Here is a 14345-nt window from a genome sequence, read left to right on the forward strand (position 1 = left end):
TCCTATGCCAGGCTTTGGCAAATATTTTCTAAAGGGGTCAGGTGGTGAATATTTTGGATTTGGGGGCACGTGGTCTTTGCAGTTCTCCTCCTAGGCCCCGTGGTGCTGCTGGTGGGCAGCGTCTCTGTCATCTTTGTCCACAGGAAGCTCTGGGCATGACTGTAAGTGTGGGGGTGGCTGGGCAGGACGAGATTTGTCCCAAAGGAAGCAAGTTCAGCAGGAGGGTCAATCCACAGTTCAGACAGGGTCAGGGCCCACGTATAGTTAGGAGAACGGGACACACATCCCTCTGTACCTTCAGGAGGATCCTTCTAAGAGGTTTCCAACTCCCAGGAAGTATGTGGTGTTCTGTTTTGAAAAGAGGGGACTCGATCAAGGGTTTTCAAAGTGTATCTCCTAGCTGTTCTGTGGGCCAAGGGTGCTGAATGAGGGGCAGCTGAGTGGGTGGTATTCCTAGAGACAATTTCTAGATCATAAAGGAATTCCCATTTAGAATAAAGTTGAGAAATCAGAGTGGAAAGGCTAGGGAAGAGGAACCAGGACCTGGGAAGAAGGCTAAGGGGGCAGAGTCCTATCTCAAAGGCTGCCAGGACAGGCATCCTAGGAGGAGCCCACCTGGGCACATAGGAGGCATGCAGAGAACAATCCCTGAATGATGAGCAGGTAATTAAATATAAACATGTTTCCCACAGCTCCTTCCTTCCTCCCTACTAAGTGCCACCCTCAGCCTCTGCTGCCTTCTTCCCTCCCTGAGGTGCCTAGCCTAGGACGTCTCAGTTGGAACCTTCCATGACTTTCCAGATGCCTCCCATCCATGGAGAACTCCCTGCCCGTATGCCCCTGAGGTCCCCAGAGCTGGGTCTCTATACGTGGTCCTAGGCAGGGATCATGGGAAGGACCTCTGGGGACTGACTCACAAATATGAGGAGAAAGTCAGCACAGAACAGGTCAGGCTCTCTCTTGTCCATCACCTTGGACTTGACCATGACCCACACACCAGCATCCCTGTACTGAGGAGTTATTCTGTCTTGTGTGCTCCTGTGTTCACCAACCCCCCACACTTTGAGGTTCTCTTTTACCTCCTGAGTACACAGGATCCCCCTTCCTGGTTTTAAGGGGGGAAAAATGTATTCTCCTTTCAACAGTTTTGTTATAACTGCCAGAGCTAACACAAAAACCAAATGTAGACTTCAGTTACTAATAATGTACCAATGTCATTAATGGCAACAAATGTACCACACTAATATAAGATGCTAATAATAGGAAATTGTGTGTAGGGGTATATGGGAACTCTTTGTTTTATCATCTAAGTTTTTCTATAAATCTAAAACTTTTTGAAAAGCCTATTAAATAAAATATAATATTTTGTCTTCTTGTATCCCTTTGGGAAACAGTGTAAGGAAATACATGGTGAGGAGGTTTCTGTGTTAGTATACCCACATTTTATCTCATCTTACAGGTCTGAGGTTCCCTTCTCTTGCTTCCTCTGTCCTCTGCCAGAGCTCACTGCTAACCCAGGCACTCAGAGATCCCAGAGAAAGCTGCATTTCAGGCCTCTACGACATGCATGCTGAACTTTTCCAATTAGTAAAGTCCAGATCAGGCCACCTGATGCAAAGAGCGGACTCACTGGGAAAGACCCCATTGCTGGGAAAGATTGAAGGCAAGAGGAGAAGGGGGAAACAAAGGATGAGATGGTTGGATGGCATCACTGACTCAATGGACATGAGTCTGAGCAAACTTAGGGAGATAGTGAAGGACAGGGAAGCCTGGAGTGCTGCAGCCCATGGAGCTGCAAAGAGTTGGACACAATTTAGCGAATGAACAACAACAAGGTCAGGCCAAGTAGGGTCAGAGAACTTTATGTTTCCCAGGTGATGTGAGGTGGCTTTGAGGACCTAATTGTGGGGAAGTTAATACATGGCCTGAGTCCAAAGACTCCCAGGTGGAAGAGGCTTCCAAGGGCACAGAGGATGCTGTTATGCACCAGGTTGCAGAGATGGCCCCTGCCTGCCATCCTCCTTGTGACTGCATCAAATGAGGAGACCCAGCTTGCCCAAAGTCTTGCCTGGTCACACGCCACATTCACTGACTCATCAACATGGTGACATGAAAGCCCAGCGCTCTCCCCTAAGCTCAGGACAACCCTGAAGGAACATCCTAGCACCAGAGCTCCATGGGAGCCCCGCTGATATCTTCATTAGGATTTTGTTGCAGCTCAACTTCTTCTATCTGGTCCTGCTTCCTCTCCATCCCTTCCACAGAAGTTGAGTCTAAAAGTACCTCTTGAGAAAATGACATGCTCATCTTCACCTCAGAGTCCATTTCCCAAGGAAACCAACCTGAGACAAAGAAGTTGTGCTGGGTACCAGAAAAGGCAGGGAAACCCTTTGTCTTCTAGGGGCCACACCAGTCATGGATGAATCAAATTATTTATATATACTACTATGTACCAAATTGCCTTACTATACCAAGAGCAATCAGAGTCCCCAAAAGCGTTTATGCCAAAGAGGTGTATAATCAGATCTGTGTTCTGAAAGACATGGATAAAGAAAAAGGAAAAGATTGTAGGGCAAGGCAGGAGAAACTGGAGTAGCCTGATTAGGAGGTAATCATTTTCCTTTATGTAAAAGATGATAGTGGATACAGAGAACTAGATTTAAGACATGTTTAGGAGGTCAAACTAACAGGGCCTGATAGGGAATAGGTATGAGTGGTTGAGTGAGGATGAACAGCGTGGGTCTCTTTTTGGTTTAACCAAATGGATATGCCACATACTGAACAGGGTTGGGCAGGAGAAAGGAACGTCTGAGTGTAGATCATGAATTCAGCCTTGAATGATCGAGGTGCAAAACGAAGATTTCCAGGTCAAAGGATATACAAGTCTGTATAATGGGTTCAAGATGATTCAGTTACTAAGAAACGGAATCAAGATTTAAACCTAAAATGTATCTGGTTCCAAAGCCAATGCTCTTGACCATCATGCCGCTGAAAATCCCTCCCTCTGAAGTCTTCAGAGCTCCATAGAAGGTGTGAAGATGGCTGGAGGCGGAAGGAAGCATAGGGTGATGGAAGCTAGAGATAAGAGGCTGTCCAGTCTTCAGCAGGGTCCATTAATAGGTTTCCCAGTGTGGAATTCATCACTCTAGAACAATGGGATAGAATGGTGGCGTCACAAGGGGAGGGGGAGTCTTGTCATCTCATAGAGGATGTCTGGGCCCTGCTCTGCATTCTGCTTTTCTAACACCTCTCCTGGCCTTGACATCCAGTCAGTCCCTGAGGCAAACGCAGGGATCACAAGGAAGCAGTCGGCGCCTGACTATGGATGCTTGGAGAGTGAAGGGGCACCAGTTGAGAGTGGGCCAAGAGTCCCAGGACACAACCCTTGTGCTGGGGTTGAGCCCATTCCAGAGGTGAGAGAGAAGCAGGTGAACATGAGAGCTCCTCTCTATTTCTGAGAGTGTTTTCTTCTGCCCCTCCACTTCCTTACTACAGAGCTAGCCCCAGACCCAGTACACATAGGAGAGGCAGACCTCACTTTCCCAGGTATGTTTCTATGTGTGTTGCTTTTACCTCTTTGAGAATGTGCCTCAGAGCTCTACCTTCCCCATTCTGTAATGTACTCTTAACTTCTTTCAGTCAAATTGTCAAAAACAATTTCTCTGCAAGAGGAGAAAAGAGGCAACTTCCTGTATTATATGCAGGGATCCACAGCAAAGCCAGGAGCCCACAGCAGACATTGCACTAGGACTAATTTTATACCTTTGACCCCTCTGGAGTGAAGAGGAGGAGTCTCTTATAAAGCTCAACTATACAGCCAAGAGGATGAGGCCAGAGATCTACCTTCCTTCCTGTAGCTCTTCGGCCCAGGGAGGCCCTGCTATTCAACTCAGGCCGGAGCTTTAACCCACCTGCCCAGAGCTTCCAGAAGTCTCTGGCCCAGACGACATCTCTGAGGATGCTAGATAGGCAAGGGCTGACAGAGAAGGCAATGGCACCCCACTCCAGTACTCTTGCCTGGAAAATCACACGGATGGAGGAGCCTGGTGGGCTACAGTCCATGGAGTCGCTAAGAGTCAGACACGACTGAGCGACTTCACTTTCACTTTTCACTTTCATGCATTGGAGGAGGAAATGGCAACCCACTCTAGTATTCTTGCCTGGAGAATCCCAGGGACGGGGGAGCCTGGTGGGCTGCCATCTGCGGGGCCGCACAGAGTCGGACACGACTGAAGCGACTTAGCAGTAGGATTAGGGAAAATCTCTAAGATGGGATGAGACACAGGAAGGAGCACAAGCTTCAGGTGTCGCACCCCTTGGCTCCGGAAACCCTCAACGTTTCCAGCAGCAACTTATCCGTTTGTAGCAACCTTGTCTGTCCAGTTTATAATTTCAGAGAAAAAGTGTCCCAGTTCCACAGTTTTTCCTCTCATCACAATCCTGTTCCTCTGACATCATGGAAGTAGGAACTGTCCTCTCTCTGTAGAGCACAGAGGTCCAGGCCTCTCCAGGACCACACTGACGCCGAGCAGGCTCCAAGGGCCACCTTGATGCCTGTCCTTGATTTCCCATCCTGCCCACGTCTGCCCTCCCTTCTGCTGGCTCTGCTGCTGAAACTCACAGGTGAGTGGGACCTCCCTCTGCCTGGTTACCGTTTCCTCCCCACCTGCTTCCCCGGAATTTCTTTGAGGAGGGATTTCCTTGGCCCATCATAAAACAGGCAGAATTTAGAGATCTAGACTTGAATGGCCTCCAGTACACAAAATCTCCCAGGGACTGTGTCTGTTTCACACCTTTGGGTCAGGTAAAGGACTCGCCCTTGATCAGCAGGCTGAACAGAGCAAACACAACAGCTCTCATCCCCCAGCCACTGGGGACACAGGGTCTGTCTTTTCATTGGTCACCAGCACATATATGCTACCCACTAAGTGAAGAAAAACATCTTAGAAAAGATGAAATTATAAAAGCAAGAAAAGAATCCACAATGCCATCAGGAGATAATCAGTGTTAAAGTTTTGCAGAGGTCTGAGTGTTCAGAGAATATTGGTCAGAAGTGCACACTAGAGGTCCCTGGGTCAGAAATGGAAGCTGAGCCCTGCAGTCTCCTTCGCTTAACTGTGTGGTTCTGCCTCTATTTGCTGGGGGTAAAAAAAAGAATTTTGTAGAGTCTTTCCCCCAAGGATATTGGTTCATGTTGGTAGAAGCTTTGAGTCCCAATTGCCACAGAAGATAGCTTGAGAGGTTTAGATCAGATGAAGGAGGAAGCAGACCATTATCTGAGAGTGAAGAAGAGGTGGGAAGGCTTGGATCTTAAGGGAGTAAAATATGTGAGGCACTCACACCCACTGGAGAATTTTAACAGACATCTAAATAAGAATTCACACCAATTTTATACAATCTCTTCAAAAAATTAGAAAAAGAAGCCACACTTCCCAACTCATTTTATGAGGAAATTACTACCTTGATAGCAACAGTAAATAAAGATTGTACATAAGAAAACTATAGCCCAATATATGTCATGAACTTAGATACAAAATTCCTCAACAAAGTATTGGCAAATAGGATTTAACATTGTATAATGTTATACATTATGACTAAGTCAGATCTTAGTTTCAATACTGAGAAAATCAATCATTATAATCCATCACATCAAATTAAAGAAGAAATAAATTGCATGATCATGTCAATTGATGCAGAAAAAGCACTTGACAGATCTAACACCTATTAATGATGAAAATTCTCAAACTAGAAATAGGGAGGAATTTCCTCAACTTGACAACATCCACAAAAACCCTACAGGTATCACTATACTCAGTGGCAGAAGACAACGTTTTCTTTCCAAGATAAGGAAAAATGCAAAAATATCTATTCTCACAACTCTTATTCAACAAGTGGAGAGAGAGAGGAAGAAGGAAAGGATATAGATTGTAAATGAAGAAATAAAACTGCAGATACTGTGAGTTTCTACATAGAAAATCCCAAAGATTCTACTAAAAATCCACAAATGATCACTTAAATCAATCAAAAAACTCCCAGAACTGAGTTCAGCAAGATGGCGGGAAACAAGATCAACGCACAAAATCAGTTGCATTTCTGCATACTGAAACAAGGGCTTCCCTGGTGGCACAGCCTACAATACGGGAGATCTGGGTTTGATCCCTGGGTTGGGAAGATCCCCTGGAGGAGGGCATGGCAACCCACTGCAGTATTTTTGCCTGGAGAATTCCATGGACAGAGAAGCCTGGTGGGCTACAGACAATGGGGTCTCAAAGAATAGGACACAGCTAAGCAAGCACAGCACATACTGAAACAAGCATGTGACCATTTAAATTACCTCCAAGAAAGGTAATCAGTCTCTCAGTTGTGTCTGACTTTTTGCAACCCCGTGGACTGCAGCACGCCAGGTTTCCCTGTCCATCACCAACTCCCAGAGCTTGCTCAAACTCATGTCCATTGAGTCAGTGATGCCATCCAATCATCTCATCCTCTGTCATCCCCTTCTTCTCCTGCCTTCAATCTTTCCCAGCATCAGGATCTTTTCCAATGAGTCAGTTCTTCCCATCAGGTGGCCAAAGTATTGGAATTTCAGCTTCAGCATCAGTCCTTCCAATGAATATTCAGGACTAATTTCCTTTAGGATTGACTGGTTGGATCTCCTCACAGTCCAAGGGACTCTCAAGAATCTTCTTCAACACCACAGTTCAAAAGCATCAATTCTTCGGCACTCAGCCTTCTTTATAGTCCAACTCTCACATCCATACGTGACTACTGGAAAAACCATATCTTTGACTAGATGGACCTTTGTTGGCAAAGCAACATCTCTGCTTTTTAATATACTGTTGAGGTTTGTCATGGCTTTTCTTCCAAGGCACAAGCGTCTTTTAATTTCATGGCTGCAGTCACCATCTGCAGTGATTTTGGAGCCCAAGAAAATAAAGTCTGTCACTTAGGTATAAATCTAATTTGTATCAAGAGCTGTGTGAAGCAAGCTACAAAATTGATCAAAAACATCAAAGAAGAACTGAATATGTATATTTATTTATACATAAATATGTATTACATGTTTATAGCTAGTAAGATAAATATTGTCAAGGAATCAGTTCTCCCCAACTTGATCTATATATTAAATGCAATCCCAATTAAAAGCCAGCAGATTAATTTATGGATAGAGACAGATTGATCCCGAAGTTTATATGATGGAACAAAAGATCCAGAATAGCCTACACACTATTGGAGAAGAACAAAATGACTTTTCACAAGAATTATTTGAAAATGAATCATATGAGTGTGCAGTGGTAAAAAAAAATAAAATGTTGCAGTATTAAAAAAGGAATCATAGACCTAAATGTAAAACATGAAACTATGTAGAAGAAAGTCTAGATGACACAGGGTATGGCAATGACTTTTAAAATAATAGACTTTATATTTCAAGACAGTTTTAGGTTCACAGCAAAACTAATCACAAGGTACAAGGATTTCCAATACTACTCCCTACCCCCACGCATCCTTGCCTCTCTGTTTTCAGCATCCTCCACCAGAGTGGTCATTCTGTTAGAACTGATGAACCTGCAATGACAAATTATTAACAGCCAAAGTCCAGAGTTTTCATTACGGTTCACTCTTGGTGTTGTACAGTCCATGGATTTGGGTAAAGTATTATGATAGGCATCCCCCAACTTTATGGTATCATACAGGGCAGTTTCTGCACCCTAAAATTACCTGTGCTCTGCTTATTTTCCTCTGTTTTCATCCTAACCCCTGTAAAGCACTGATATTCTTATTGTCTCTTAAGTTTTGCATGTAATATAGTTTCCTGTCATGTAATTAGAATCCTGCAGCATGTGCATGCCAAGTCCCTTCAGTCGTGTCCGACTCTTTGCGACCCCATGGACTGTAGCCCACCAGGCTCCTCTGTCCATGGGACTCTCCAGGCAAGAATACTGGAGTGGGTTGCCATGCCCTCCTCCAGGGGATCTTCCCAACTCAAAGATGGAACCCACATCTCTCATGTCTCCTGCCCTGGCAGGCGGGTTTTTTACCATTAGCACCATCTGAGAAGCCCCTACAGCATATGGGCTCATCCTTTAAATTAGTAATAAACATTTAAGGTTCCTCCATATCCTTTCAGGGCTTATCTGCTCATTTCTCTTCACGGCTGAATAATATCCCACTGTCTGGATTTACCACAATTTCTTTATCTATTCACCAACTGAAGATCTTCTTGTTTTCATGTTTTGACAGTTGTGAATAAAGCTGCTATAAATTATGAGGGAGAGTGTGTTCCCGGCCTCTCTCAGCTTCTGGCAGCCTCAAACATTCTTTAAATTGTAGATGGTGTTTCCCCTGTGTCTTTGCATCATTTTTCCGTGCATGACAACTAAATTAAGCTGTGCCTGAATTCCTGATTCACATAAACCAAACAATGATGATTAGGTGTTTCTTAAGCCACTAAGTTTGTGGTAATTTGTTATTCAAAGATAGAAAAGAAATATGCTAGGCTTGAGAAATCATTCAAGAGGAAAAATATTCCAAAGTTAGTAGAACTTATCTTACATATATTCTGTGTATCTTCCATGAACTCAGTGTCAGTGCTCCCTGTCTAATACTCAAGAACACATAATAAGAGCAGTACTGAGTACTAAGAATTTGTTGCATTAGGTTGAGCATCCATAAACATCACACATTGTAATAACTGAGATGTTTTCACATTGCAATAACCAATTTTATACCCCTTAAGGAAAATATACATTTCATGGAGAATGCAGGTCTCGGTGTGTATCTGGGCACCTGGGCTTCCACATGAAGAAAGGGAGATGTCTGTGTTTGAAAACTGTGCTCTGTATATAGTATGTTGGTTATCAGCACAATGTCCTTAGCTTTTGGCCTTATTCTGGTTGTTGTTGTTCAGTCACTAAGTGTTGTTGTTCAGTCACTTTCACTCTCATTAAGAGGCTCTTTAGTTCCTATTCAATTTCTGCCATTAGAGTAGTATCATCTGCATATCTGAAGTTGTTGATATTTCTCCCTGCAATCTTGATTCAGCTTGTGATTCTTCCAGCCTGGCATTTTGCATGATGTACTCTACATAGAGGTCTTCCCTGGTGGCTCAGTCAGTAAAGAATCCGCCTGCAGTGCAGGAGACCTGGGTTCAATCCCTAGGTCTGGAAGATCCCCTGGAGGAAGGTATGGCAACCCACTCCAGTATTCTTGCCTGGAGAATCCCCATGGACAGAGGAGCCTGGTGGGCTGCAGTCCATGGGATCACAAAGAGTCAGACACAACTGAGAGACTATGCACAGCACTCTGCATAGAAGTAAATAAGCAGGGTGACAATATACAGCCTTGTAGTACTCCTTTCTCAATTTTGAATCAGTCCATTGTTCCATGTCTGGTTCTGTTTCTTATTCATCTGCATACAAATTTCTCAGCAGACAGGTACATAGAGAAAAATCTGACTCAACTATTATTTCACATTTTTTATTTAATATAAATCCATTCATGGGTTCATTGAAGATATGTTTATTTAGTGCCCACTATGCTCCAGTCTGGGGCTTCCCTAAAGGCTCTGCCAGTAAAGAATCTGTTTGCAATCAGGATTTGCAGGAGACGCAGGTTCTTGGTTCGGAAAGATCCCCTGGAGGAGGGCATGGCAACCCACTCCAGTGTTCTTGCCTGGAGAATCCCATGGACAGAGGAGCCTGGTGGGCTGCAGTCCTGGAGTCACAAAGTCTTGGACACGACTGAGTGACTGACACACACACACATGCTCCAGGCTATCCTTATATCTTGATGGAGAAAGAAAGTTCCATTTTCCTTTCTACATACTGGTCCTCTTCTCCTCATCCTGTATGGCAATCAAATTTGTGATTTGTATACTTTGGTGCCAGTACATGTTGCTTAAGAGTGTGCAGTCAGACCTCCATCTTGATCTAGAACCAGACCCTCAGAACATTTTGCACCAAGACAAGGAATATGAGAAATAACACACAGTTTCTTTCTAGGAACTTCAGTTGAAGATTTCCAGGTGAATCAGCCTGAGAGTTCAGTGTCAGCCAAGGTTGGAGATGTCATAACCTTGGGCTGCAACATTCCTGCACCATCTCCAGTAGGGCCGGTCTTGTGGTTCAAGGACGCTAGGCTAGAACGAAAATTAATCTACAGTTTCAATGGACGCCGATTCCCCCGAGTATCCCCAGTGGTAAATCCAATGGCCAACCAAACAGACTATTCCATCCGCATCAGAGATGTGTCACCTAAGGATGCTGGCATGTATTACTGTGTGAAGTTAACAATAGGGCATCCTGACATGGCATATATAGCTGGCCCAGGCACCTACGTGTCTGTGAGTGGTAAGTACAGTTTGACAAATTCCATCTTCCTGATTTTTAAGATATGTTTTTTAAAATCGTTGACTTGTACCAAATCATCACTCTACACTGGATACTGTACCCCTTCATTCACAATCTGCTTTATAGGCTGGGATTCTGCAGATGGTCCTTCTGATCCTTCTGGCATCCTATGCCCAATATTGAATCAGGCTGAGTCGACAGGCCATGCCCTTCTTTAATGGCCACCAGAAACTAAATTAAGGACAATGGACATTCCCAGTTGAAAAGATGTTGGGTAGGTAAAATGCACGACATGTGTGCACTCTACGAACACTTCATGAACATGTCCAAAAAGTTAGAAAACTGAGAGTTGGGAGGCTTGTTTAGAAAAGCCCTCCTAGAGAGGTTGAGTCACTCTCCTAGCACTTGACTGTACCCTGAGAATCTGCCCTGAGCATTGCACTCCAAGCTCTGTTGTCCTTTTATTCTCAGAGGACAGCCAGTGCTTCTTACTCCTTGCCACTCCGAATTAATTTCATGAAATACAATGAGATTAGGGTATCCTCTGTTCTGCTGGGAAAACTTGTCTTCTCCTCAAGTTTTCCTCAATGTTTTCCTCAAGTTCAGCCACATTCCATGGCATCTAACTGGCCATGGAAAATTCACACATTGATTTCGACTTGAAAAATATGGGTATAGATAGGTTACCTGCCATTTTCTCCTGGCTTCAAGAGTTCCCTTGTCTCCCCACTGACATCTTAGGCCATCTGTGATTTGATGCTTTGATAACTTGAAAGGAGAGATTATCATCAGGACCTGATATCATGTGGGGTAGTAAGGTTGGTGGTAGTGGGAGTTAGGGGTCAGTGGTGGACCCTCAAAATTGATGCAATCCCTTGAGGCTCTTCTCTCTTTTTGTTGAGTAGAATCAACTGTCCCCCTCTTCCCTCTTGAAAGTGAAAGTGAAGTCACTCAGTCGTGTCCAACTCTTTGCGACCCCATGGACTGTAGCCCATCAGGCTCCTCCGTCCATGGGATTCTCCAGACAAGAGTACTGGAATGGGTTGCCATTTCCTTCTCCAGGGGATCTTCCTGACCCAGGGATCAAACCCAAAGCGTCTGCATTGTAGGCAGATGCTTTACCACCTGAGCCACCAGGGAAGTCCCTCTTGAGGACATAAGTAAAAGACTCACCTCTGCCTTCAAGAATATATGCCCACCTGATTTTTAGGTTTCTGATTTCTTTACTTCCTCTTTCTCTACACCCCTCAGCATTAATGTCTCTGCAAAATCAGTGACTGATTACCCTTCAGAGGAGAGGTGAAGGCCAATGCCAAGTTCTCTGGACATGTGGAGTGGGCAGAGGAGACTTGGATCTATCTCCAAGTGTATTGAGCAATTTTTGGCATTTAGATAAGAAGGAAGACTTATTTCTATGAACATTACCCATTCACAAACCCAGCCCTCCCTATCCATCTTTCTCTTATTTTACTTAGGGGCTGAGGAATGAAATTGGGGAGGTGATTCATCTAGTCCTCTGAATTGACTCCCCTCTGCTAGCACTTGGGGAAAGAGCTGCCAGCACTTGCAGTGGTCACTCTAAACTCAGTGTGTGGGTACTCATCAGATCAGATCAGTCACTCAGTAGTGTCTGACTCTTTGCGACCCCATGAATCACAGCACGCCAGGCCTCCCTGTCCATCACCAACTCCCAGAGTTCACTGAGACTCACCTCCATCGAGTCAGTGATGCCATCCAGCCATCTCATGCTCTGTTGTCCCCTTCTCCTCTTGCCCCCAATCTCTCCCAGCATCCGAGTCTTTTCCAATGAGTCAACTCTTTGCATGAGGTGGCCAAAGTACTGGAGTTTCAGCTTCAGCATCATTCCTTCCAAAGAAATCCCAGGGCTGATCTCCTTCAGAATGGACTGGTTGGATCTCCTTGCAGTCCAAGGGACTCTCAAGAGTCTTCTCCAACATCACAGTTCAAAAGCATCAATTCTTCGGCGCTCAGCCTTCTTCACAGTCCAACTCTCACATCCGTACATGACCACAGGAAAAACCATAGCCTTGACTAGACGAACCTTTGTTGGCAAAGTAATGTCTCTGCTTTTGAATATGCTATCTAGGTTGGTCATAACTTTCCTTCCAAGGAGTAAGTGCCTTTTAATTTCATGGCTGCAGTCAGCATCTGTAGTGATTTTGGAGCCCAGAAAAATAAAGTCTGACACTGTTTCCACTGTTTCCCCATCTATTTCCCATGAAGTGATGGGACCAGATGCCATGATCTTCATTTTCTGAATGTTGAGCTTTAAGCCAACTTTTTCACTCTTCATGTGGATACTCATACATGTCACTAAAATGATGAATGATTGAGGCCCAACCTTGATCTGGATCCAGTTTTCTTAATCCTGCCTAGGTCGGAGCAGAAAAAAATGGGAGATGATTTTGAGTTTCTTTTCAGGAGTCACACATGAGATGTTCAAGGTGCAGCAAGCTGAGATATCGCAGACTGTGTCACCTGGGGAAACACTCACTCTGAGTTGCAGCATACCAGATTCATTTCCAAATGGACCCGTCTTATGGTTCAAGGGGACTGGACCAAATCGTGAATTAATTTATAATTTTCAAAGAGGTCTCTTTCCCAGAGTAAACCAAATTGGAAACATGGCCAAAGCTGGCAACAAAGACTTTTCCATTCGCATCAGTGAAATCTCTCTTAAAGATGCTGGCACATACTTCTGTGTGAAGTTCAAAGAGGGAAATCCTGACATAGAGTACCAGTCAGGTCGGGGCACCAAGGTGACTGTCACTGGTGAGTTTGACCTTTCCACTTTCTGTCATGTGATATTGTGACAGTAATAATGTCCTCTAGTCATTGAACAACTACATTCTGCTAGATATTGTCAAAGGTACAGTGTACACTTAATCTTGTCATTCTCTCAGAAACCTGTGATTTAAATTTTTTATGGGAGGAGAATCTGAGAGTTAGAAAGGTTGATGAGTGATGAGAGATATCTTGTTTAACATTCCAACATTCAACCCATGCCCCATAGCTAGGCTAAACCAATTAAGGTAATTTCATGTCCCCTACTGGCAGGTGACTCAGATGAGACAGACTTAAGTCAATTTGTGTCCATAAGAGAAATCTGGGGAACTAATACAATTTTCTCCCCTGTTGGCTAGGAACAAGAAATAATTTTGTCCCGGATACTCCAGGCAGACATTTTTTGGCCACGAGGGGAACCAACTTGAATAAAAATCTACTCTATAGAAGTGCAAAAATGTAAAGTATGTGGGTTGACAACATTGAATATCCGTGTTGCTCCTGATTCCAACCCCACCTCTGGACCGTCAATTATAGAAGAGAAAACCTCTCCTTTAAGCCTGTTTGCTAAAGTCAGCACTGTCCTAATGGATGACAGCTGATAAAGAGCATCCACAGAGCACTGAAGCACAATTTCCAATCAGTTTTTTCTGCTTCTAAAGTCTTACTGTATTTGTTTGTCTATTTTATTATGACCTCTGAGCAATACCCAGCCCGAGGAATGATTAAATTGGTGATATGAAAACATTACTGTTTATTGGGCATCTGCTATATCCCAAACACTTTCCCTATATTATTATAGTTACCTGCGTAGCAACTTGAGCATAACAATGCTTGTCCTCACTGCACAGATGAGTAAACTGAAACTCAAGGAGATTCAGGAGTACAGACAATAGGGAATAGAGGTGAGGTTGGTCTGGGCTCTCTTCAGTATGCTTTATATTAGTGGAGAACCTTTTCTTACAAGGAGGAGGAATTTAATACATTAGTTTAATGACCCTCCCCTCCTTCAAAGAAAAGAAAGGAGCTGCGTGATCCTGTACTTGAGGAGAGTTCTAGCTTCCTCATGTGTTCAAGGCACGAATCAAGAACAAAAAGTCTGAATTTGGGCTCACAGCCTCCAAGGCTCTTACTCTCTGAAGTTCAGCTCTATCGCTTCCTATATTTGTCTTTCTTGCTTGTATGTAGGCC

The 14345-nt window shown here is 44.1% G+C and overlaps 2 protein-coding genes across 6 annotated transcripts in view; one reads left to right on the plus strand and one right to left on the minus strand.

The window, feature by feature from the left end:
- The window catches only part of SNPH (syntaphilin), a 289004-nt gene that overhangs the window by 97697 nt on the left and 176962 nt on the right, over positions 1-14345 (minus strand). The window lies entirely within an intron of this gene.
- SIRPD (signal regulatory protein delta) lies at positions 3154-13901 on the plus strand. 5 transcript variants are annotated; one of them, XM_061437089.1, is made up of 5 exons: positions 3162-3413; positions 4487-4623; positions 10002-10349; positions 12792-13142; positions 13514-13901. In XM_061437089.1, exons 1-5 carry the CDS (start codon positions 3322-3324, stop codon positions 13615-13617), a joined length of 1032 nt encoding a protein of 343 aa, XP_061293073.1. In that variant the 5' UTR covers positions 3162-3321; the 3' UTR covers positions 13618-13901. The 5 variants fall into 5 exon arrangements, with proteins under 5 accessions (XP_061293077.1, XP_061293073.1, XP_061293076.1 ...); XM_061437092.1 differs by having other exon boundaries at positions 3324-3546; positions 4464-4623; XM_061437091.1 differs by having other exon boundaries at positions 3324-3546; positions 4467-4623.

This window comes from Bos javanicus, chromosome 13 (genome assembly GCF_032452875.1).
Source record: "Bos javanicus breed banteng chromosome 13, ARS-OSU_banteng_1.0, whole genome shotgun sequence".
NCBI classification, from domain to species: domain Eukaryota; kingdom Metazoa; phylum Chordata; class Mammalia; order Artiodactyla; family Bovidae; genus Bos; species Bos javanicus.

What these genes read in the sequence shown, in the direction of transcription:
- SIRPD (XM_061437089.1), top strand. Translation starts at nt 3,322, where the DNA reads ATGGATGCTTGGAGAGTGAAGGGGCACCAGTTGAGAGTGGGCCAAGAG. An exon ending in CACCTACGTGTCTGTGAGTG is followed by an intron (nt 10,350 to 12,791) that starts GTAAGTACAGTT and finishes GTTTCTTTTCAG; the next exon opens with GAGTCACACATGAGATGTTC. An exon ending in CACCAAGGTGACTGTCACTG is followed by an intron (nt 13,143 to 13,513) that starts GTGAGTTTGACC and finishes CCTGTTGGCTAG; the next exon opens with GAACAAGAAATAATTTTGTC.